This window comes from Artemia franciscana, chromosome 21 (assembly GCF_032884065.1).
Source record: "Artemia franciscana chromosome 21, ASM3288406v1, whole genome shotgun sequence".
NCBI classification, from domain to species: Eukaryota; Metazoa; Arthropoda; class Branchiopoda; order Anostraca; family Artemiidae; genus Artemia; species Artemia franciscana.
In genome coordinates this window covers 28,163,169-28,171,826 of record NC_088883.1, presented here as the reverse complement: position 1 = coordinate 28,171,826, position 8,658 = coordinate 28,163,169, and the positions used below count along the sequence as shown (strand labels likewise).

At 34.6% G+C, this 8,658-nt stretch overlaps 2 protein-coding genes across 3 annotated transcripts in view; one reads left to right on the top strand and one right to left on the bottom strand.

Annotated features, from left to right (window-relative positions):
* Positions 1-1,635: 1,635 nt before the first annotated feature.
* Positions 1,636-1,977, top strand: LOC136040722 (uncharacterized). The gene has a single exon (XM_065725027.1). The coding sequence runs from the start codon at positions 1,636-1,638 to the stop codon at positions 1,975-1,977; it is 342 nt and encodes a 113-aa protein (XP_065581099.1).
* A 1,234-nt stretch (positions 1,978-3,211) lies between these two features.
* LOC136040769 (zinc finger protein 883-like) overlaps positions 3,212-8,658 on the bottom strand; it is a 31,543-nt gene continuing 26,096 nt past the window's right edge. For both annotated transcript variants that reach the window (XM_065725089.1, XM_065725088.1), the window contains exons 3-4: positions 8,117-8,281; positions 3,212-5,329 (exon numbers count right to left, since the gene is read on the bottom strand). In XM_065725089.1, coding sequence (XP_065581161.1) covers positions 3,483-5,329; positions 8,117-8,281 — 2,012 coding nt within the window. In that variant the 3' untranslated portion in view covers positions 3,212-3,482. The remainder of the gene's footprint in view (positions 5,330-8,116; positions 8,282-8,658) is intronic.

Here is an 8,658-nt window from a genome sequence, read left to right as displayed (position 1 = left end):
TGGTACCCCTTTAAGCCTCGTAAATAATTCTATAAGTAGTGTTTCTGCTTTTCATAGTATTGGTGAAGTTGAATATACGAATATATATAGAAACTTGTATGTTAAAGCTAGGTCGGATAACAGAAGTTATGAACCCATGTCGGATACCACTTCTTTTAAATCATGTGATTCTGGAGCAAACGAAGCTAATGATGACAATTCTATTATTGATGGACTTACACTACTATATAGTAATGTAGACTGTATTACTGCAAAGATGAACGAAATTAAGTCAGTGATGTCAACGAGGCATGAAGTAAGTATTTTTGCCTTCATCGAGGTGAAACCAAAACATACTGCATTTGCTCTTGCTGATATACAAATTCAAGAGCCTGGGTTGGAGCTACTCACCGATCTGTCAAAGCCAAATTGTAGAGGGATAGGACTGTGCGTCAGATGTCCGCTCCAGGTAAGAGCTCTTACAGTAAATTCAGATTAAGAGCTTTGGATTGAGTAAATATGGATAACGATTCTACAGGGAAGTCTCCCTGTAGTCATAGGTTGTTTTTATAGAAGTCCCAGCTCCCTTTGTCAAACAAGTTCCCTTCCACATTCTATTGCAATTCCATATTCTATTGATAATGTGATAAGCAATATTATAAGAACATCGTTATTGTTGTAGATTTTAATTTACCGGAACTCATAATGGATTGATGGGTTTGCTGTCACAGAATCGGTTGAAAATTGAAAACCCAAATGATCCAATTCTAGAGTGCCTTCATGAACATTCGCTATACCAAGCAATTGATTTTCTAACTAGGTATAGTAGTGGGCATAACCCAGTCCTACTAGACCTTTTGTTTATTTATGACCACGAGACGCTCATTAGTGTCAGTTCGGAACCACCATTTGGAGTGAGTGACCATGTTGCAGTTACTTTTAGGCTTAGGTTGTACCCACAAAAGAATAATGGGAATAAGTATGTGTACAAAAATTACAGCAAGGTCAGACAAGAGTTGGCACACCAAGATTGGTGATTCATTGATGTTAAGAATATGGAGGAGGCTTGGCTTGAAATGAACAGGGTTTTAATTAAAGCAACAGAAAAACATACATTAATTTCCTGGAAAAGAAGACACACAACCCTACTATTTATCAATCTTGATGTCAAGCAGCTATGCATAAAAAGAAGAAGTATTGGAGCAAATACAAAAGTATCACTTCTCATGAGAACTATGAGAAATTTACATAAACCCGAAAAAAAAGTTAGGTTACGACAGAATATGAAGAAGGATTAGCATTTGATTCAGAATCTAGCCCTAAGAGATTTGGAAGTACGCTTCAGCTCGAAACCAGGGAGACACTCAGTAATGGAACTACTTGTGAATGGCAATACAGTTAGTACCCCAAAAAACTGAATTGCAGCTGAATTGAGTAGTCAATTTGAGTCAGTGCACACGCCTCCACACTATGCCCCCTTACAAGAAACACCAAAACATCCTACTGAGGAACCAATGCAAAAGATAACTGTGGTTGTCTCTGATGTTAAAAGTCGACTGAAGCTGCTTAATCCTAACAAATCCGTTGGCCATGATGAAGTTCACCCACAAGCATTGAAAGAAGCTCATGCGGAAATAGCCCTTCCGCCTTACGAACATGTTTCAGAAGTCTCTTGATACTAAGCAGATTCCTCAGGATTGGCAGAAGGCTAACGCAAAACCTGTACACAAACGGGATAGCCGCAACAGCGTTTCCAACTATCGACACGTTAGTCTTACATCTGTAGCTGGTAATATCTTAGAAGGAATCGTGAATACTCACATTGTCGGACACCTGACCATCAATGGGCTGCTCAGTGATAGTCAGCATGACTTCAGACATGGACGCTTGGTTGAGACTAATTTGACTGATGCGTATGATTATATTACTGAGCATCTAAATCAAACAATCCCTGTCGACTTGGTTCTATTGAATTTTACGAAAGCATTCGTCAACTAGGGTCCAAGTTATTTACAATTGGAATACATAATAATCGTAGAGTGGGTGCTTCTTTCCGGGAGAAAGCAAAGAGTGAAAATATTCGAAAAAATGGACAGGTATTCTTTTCAGAAGAAGTGGAAGCATCAAGTGAAGTGCCCCAGGGAACCATCTTGGGACCAATACTATTCAACATTTATATTAATCACGCACCGACCACAGTCAAAAATATAATAAGTGTTTATGCTGATGACTCCAAACTCATTGGACCTGTTGGTACACCCGATAAGAGAGCCTCGATACAGAATCACCTATGGGTACTTTCCCAGTGGCCAACTTTGTAGAGGCAGGAATTCAATGTAAATAAATGTCGAACAATCCACTTTGGAAAGGAAAATGAGAAATGCCATGTCAGACGACAATCATGTCATCTGAAGCAGAGAGACTTGGGGGTCATAGTTGATAAAGATTAACATCCACTATGCACACACAGACATCTGTACCCAAAGCACTAAAAACCCTTGATATTATAAAAAGAATAATCACTAGTAGGTTACCTATGGTGATGACTAATTTATATAAGGCATTGGTCAGGCCTAATTTGGAGTTTGGCATGTGTGTTGCTAGCCCCCTCAACAAAGGGGACCAGGAGAAGTTAGAATCAGTTCAAAGATGAGCTATGAAAGAAATTGACGGATACAAATATTTAAACTACTCATCCTGTCTGAAGAGACTGAAAATCCCCACTCTTGTCTACAGGCGTAAAAGGGGTTATGTTATTATGACGCATAAGCTCCTGAAAACTAACTCTCCATTAAATAAGCCATTTCGACTTGACCAATCGGCCACAACTAGGGGGCATAGTTGGAAACTATATCAGAAGAGAGCTGCCACTAGACTACGGAATAACTTCTTGACTAACAGAATAGTGAGTCTGTGGAATTCACTCACCGAAGAAGCGGTCACTACCCTTAGTACTGCTACCTTTAAAAGAGCCGTTGATGGAGAATATGGAGAATTTTTTTCAATAAAAAATGTTTTTCAAAGAAAATTGGTCAAAAAGGAGAGTAATTCAAGTGTCTGCTTGTTCTTTTTTTTCGTTTGTGTTTCTGTTGTGCGTGCATGTTATAATATGTGATTATTCTTTTAAATTATGATATTGTGGCGTGTGCTTCAAAGAAAGGAGAACAATTGAAGTTTATATATTTTTTTTTTTAAGTGTATGCTGTTGCTGGTTTTATGCTTTATGAAAGGCTTTCTTAATAAAACAACACTTTATTTAATAAAAACTTACAAAACACATATCTCTTATAAATATAATTAAAAATATACTTTGGCTTTGCTGAAATTAAAAAAAGGATTTCCATATGTCTGGCAAAAGTTTTCTGAGAGAACAAAATTACACATTTTGTGTAAACTTTCTTTATCACGAATTTCTTAATAATTTGGACACAAACAATTCAATAAATATGATACTGCCCAGCACACAATATGTTACAATATACACACAGTAAGTTAATACTGCCCTACACACAGATATACACAAAGGGCTTTAGCTCAGTATGAGTTCTTTGATGATACGAGAGCGTGGATCTTCGACGGAATGTTTTTCCGCATATATCACACCCGAAAGGTTTTTCTCCGGTATGAATTCTTTGATGATTCGATAGCGTAGATCTTCGGCGGAATGTTTTCCTACATATATCACACTCGAAGGGTTTTTCTCCGGTATGAATTTTTTGATGATGGAATAAATTAGTATTTGAAGCAAAAAGTTTCTTACATATATTACATTCAAAAGGTTTTTCCCCGGAATGACTTCTTTGATGACGATGTAATTCTGAAATAATAGCAAAACATTTTCCGCATCTATCACATTTGAAAAGTTTTTCTCTAATGTGAGTTTTTTGATGATATGATAAATTAGAACTTGACGTAAAACATTTCTTACATATATCACATTGAAAGGGTTTTTCTCCAGTATGTGTATTTTGATGATCAGATAAACATGTACTTGAAGCAAAACGTTTTTTGCATATATAACATTCGAAACGTTTTTCTCCAGTATGAGTTCTTTGATGATTCGATAGGGTGGATTTTTGGCGGAATGTCTTTCCACATATATCACATTCGAAAGGTTTTTCTCCGGTATGAATTCTTTTATGATGAGATAAATTGGTATTTGAAGCAAAAAGTCTGTTACATATATTACATTCGAAAGGTTTTTCTCCAGTATGACTTCTTTGATGGCGGTGCAACTCTGAATTAATAGCAAAACATTTCCCACATATATCACAATTGAAAAGTTTTTCTCTAATGTGAGTTTTTTGATGATATGATAAATTAGAACTTGACGTAAAACATTTCTTACATATATCACATTCAAAGGGTTTTTCTCCAGTATGTGTATTTTGATGATCAGATAAACATGTACTTGAAGCAAAGCGTTTGTTACATATATTGCAAACAAAACGTTTTTCGCCAGTATGAGTTCTTTGATGATTCGATAGGGTGGATTTTTGGCGGAATGTCTTTCCACATATATCACATTCGAAAGGTTTTTCTCCGGTATGAATTCTTTTATGATGAGATAAATTAGTATTTGAAGCAAAAAGTCTGTTACATATATTACATTCGAAAGGTTTTTCTCCAGTATGACTTCTTTGATGGCGGTGCAACTCTGAATTAATAGCAAAACATTTCCCACATATATCACAATTGAAAAGTTTTTCTCTAATGTGAGTTTTTTGATGATATGATAAATTAGAACTTGACGTAAAACATTTCTTACATATATCACATACGAAGGGTTTTTCTCCATTATGTGTATTTTGATGATCAGATAAACACGTACTTGAAGCAAAGCGTTTGTTACATATATTGCAAACAAAACGTTTTTCGCCAGTATGAGTTCTTTGATGATTAGATAGGGTAGATCTTTGGCGGAATGTTCTCTCGCATATATCACACTCGAAAGGTTTTTCTCCGGTATGAATTCTTTTATGTTCAGATAAGTTAGTATTTGAAGCAAAAAGTTTGTTACATACATTACATTCGAAATGTTTTTCTCCAGCATGACTTCTTTGGTGATGGTGTAAATCTGAACTAATAACAAAATGTTTCCTGCATAAATCACATTTGAAAATTTTTTCTTTAGCATGAGTTTTTTGATGACGAGATAATTTAGTACTTGAATTAAAACATTTCTTGCATATATCGCAATTAAAAGGTTTTTCTCCAATGCTAGAAACCACCTGTTTTGTCACGTCATTTCCACCAAATACAGAAATGTGAATTGCCATCTCACGTTGACAATTGGAATTCATTTCTAACCCATATCCTTCTTGGCTGTTGATGGCATTATCATGCAACGCTGCAAAAAGAAGAGCTAAAATGATATAAAACTTAGTCAGAATAAATCAGCAAGTCTTTTATTTTTTAGCCGTTTGCTTATTTTTTTTTAAAATTCAACTTTTAACATTAATAACCTTACATAGCTACTATAAAATTAATTCAGATGACACAAACCTCGATTATTAATTTAATTATACTTAATATTAATTAATTTATTTATATTATACTTTGAGGCATTCTTCTTATTGTAATTTGGGTAAAAGTTTAGTTTCGTTCCAAGTGCTCTAAACTGGAAACTATTCTGCGAAGCAGCATAGTTTCCAGTTTAGAGCAGTTGGAAATGCTAATTCTAGAAGCACATCCATTTCTGGTTGACCCTCCTCCTCCATGGGGCAAACCAAAAATGCGTGAAGCGGGCTTGCTTACAGGTAACATTACCTATAGAGCGAAGCGTATTAGTCCATGAGCCCCGCGGGCAGCGGGGTGAGTTCTGTATTCTATATTTATTTAATAAATAAAATAAATATTTCATTTAATATATTTGATAAAATGATGCAATTTCCATGAAGACCATTCCCCTTCTTCGGATTGTGTCTGCCTTTCCTAAATTGTGTCAAATTTTCTCAAGCTCGTAAATTTTCACTATTATTTTTAAATTTAGTATTTTTCTTTATCTCACATCGCTACAAAAAACCAACTCTCTTGATGCGCATATTGCAATCAAAATTCTTTTTTTTTTCACGTTTTGCGTCTTAAAACAAACCTCGTTTTTTTTTTAGTTTCATCACTCTTTGTTGAATAAACATAGAATATAGACCTCGCCCCGCTGCCCGAGGGGCTCATGGACTAATACGCTTCGCTCTATAGGTAATATTACCTGTAAGCAAGCCCACTTTACGCATTTTTAGTCTCGTTAGAGGAGGATTTTAGAAAGCTAAAAAATGGATGCGCTTCTCTAATAATGACAAAGAAACAATATGCGATCATCAGAATCTTGCTATACGCAGTAATCTGCACTTTTGAGCACTTGGAACGAAAGTAAACATTTACCGTAATTTGGATTAACTATACAGTAATTTTAAATTCTTAAGATTGGAGTTGTCATTTACACAAATAAGGGTTGCTCTAGAAATAATCACAATATTAATTTTTTACCTTTTTGTTATACTATGTGATATTATTAGTAATTTTCAAAGAAGGGTCAGTACAAGAGGGGTAGTTTTATCAAGAGGGGTCAAAACAATCAAGCGTCTATTTTAAGAGCAATTAACAAATTTTTGATAGAGCTTTTTAGAGTCAAATCTTCCTAAGAGAATTTTGGATTACATTTTCCAGTGTCTAAGAGGATGTTCCCATGAAATTTCCTCTCTATTTTTACCACCAGAAATGTGGGTGCTTATTTGTTTTGTGAAAAATCAAGGTGTCTCCCGTGATGAAAATACTAATAGCATAAACTATACTAGATGCCAGGAAAAACATACATCAAGTCCAAAAGAACAACATAAATACTGCTACATATTTGTTATGCAGTAAAAAACAATTTTGAGTTAAAAAAAGAAAATCACCACGTTTCTTCCAAATCCAAGGGCTGTAAATGGCCACAAAAACTTTTAGAAAACCCATGTAAAAAGGAAAAAAAATCCAAATGAGGTTAAGCTGCTGGTGATGGCAACCAAACGTAAACTATCGGAAATATAGGGCGAACAATGCCCACGTCAAACTCCACTTAAAGCTTTATAAGAAGTAACATTTATAAAAAATACTGCTGTCATTTCATTATAAAGCACCTTTGCGCCTATGAGGCTGACTGAACCCCATGTAAATTATTCACTTCTTAGGCAACAGTGTTGCATTAAATCAGGCGAAACTAGAAAGTCTTTAGAAAAGAATGACGAAACTACAGGGGTACATTAGTATACTATTAAGGCAAATTATTTTCATTACGTATAGCTATCTAAGGATATATATATCTAATTAGTCGACTTACAAAACTAGCGTCTATTCAATTCATCTTAGATCATCCTCTTTTCAACAGTTCTAATAAGTTCCAAAGCAAGAGGAATTCTACATAAAATTAAATTTGTCATTTAGTCCAGGGATTCATATGGGGCAAAATTTTTTATTTCCTTATGCTTAAAACCATCAAGAACTGTTTTATCTACTATTTATTTACTATTACGGACTATTTATTTACTATTTATACAAGTTCCACAAGCAAGAGGAATTCCACATAAAATCAAGTTTGTCATTTAGTCCAGGGAGTCAAATGGGGTAAAAATTTTTATTTCCTGATGCTTAAAACCATCCAGAACTGTTTTATTTGCTATTTATTTCTTGATATCAGTGGTGAACCCTTCTAGATTCATTTCTGGATTCTGGTAAGTGTTTTTGTTGGCATTCCGTTTTTTAGGGTTTTGGTTACTATTGAGCCGGGTCACTCCTTGCTATAGTTCATTACCACGAAGTGTTTGATAAATTAGCTAATATTATCAAGTTTTTTAATTTTAAATTGACTAATATGCAAAAATTTGCCTGTGGCAGGAATCGAACCTGCGAACTCCAGACTAAAACATAAAATTAAGTTTGTCATTTAGTCCAAGGTTTCAAAGGTATAAAATTTTATTTCCTTATGCTTAAAACCATCAAGAACTGTTTTATTTACTATTTATTTCTTTTCAGATGAAAACAATGCACTCAGATGCAAAAAACAATTATCTATGACATCCCCACTGAGATTTCAAAGGAAAGCATAAAATACATCTTTTGATTTTAGACACACAAAAATAAAACTGAAGAGGAAGCATACCTTCGTCTTCGTCAAAATTAGACTCAAGTTTAAGAGGATCATTAATGAGTTGACACTCCGCAGATATTCCACAAGGGATAGCAGAAAAATTGGCTTCGTCTTCCATTAATAACACAGGATGTGAATTTTCAGAGATATCTTTATCACCATTTGTATCTTCAGCTTCTACAAAAATTAGAGTAAAAATAAAAACACTCACAAAAAATAAGTCTGTCACTTCTAAAATATTTGACATGCAAACAAAATCGTATGGTACTTCATGGTTGAATAAAGTTGAATTGACCCCCCCCCCCCCCGGCATCCAAAGACCTCGTAAATATATAAGAAAGAATAAGAGGTAAGTGTTCGACAAAAAAAAAAGATTAAACAATATTGAAAGAATAGTGGCAAATTATGATAAGTTGTGTTTAGGTTTCTTTATAATTGTTGAACCAAAAGCTGCTACCCATTAAAGGGCAAACCACAACCAATAGAAACAGAAAAGCTTAAGCCACAATCTGAAAAAAAAGGAAAAAAAACTGTCGCGTCAGAACTTTAGCATT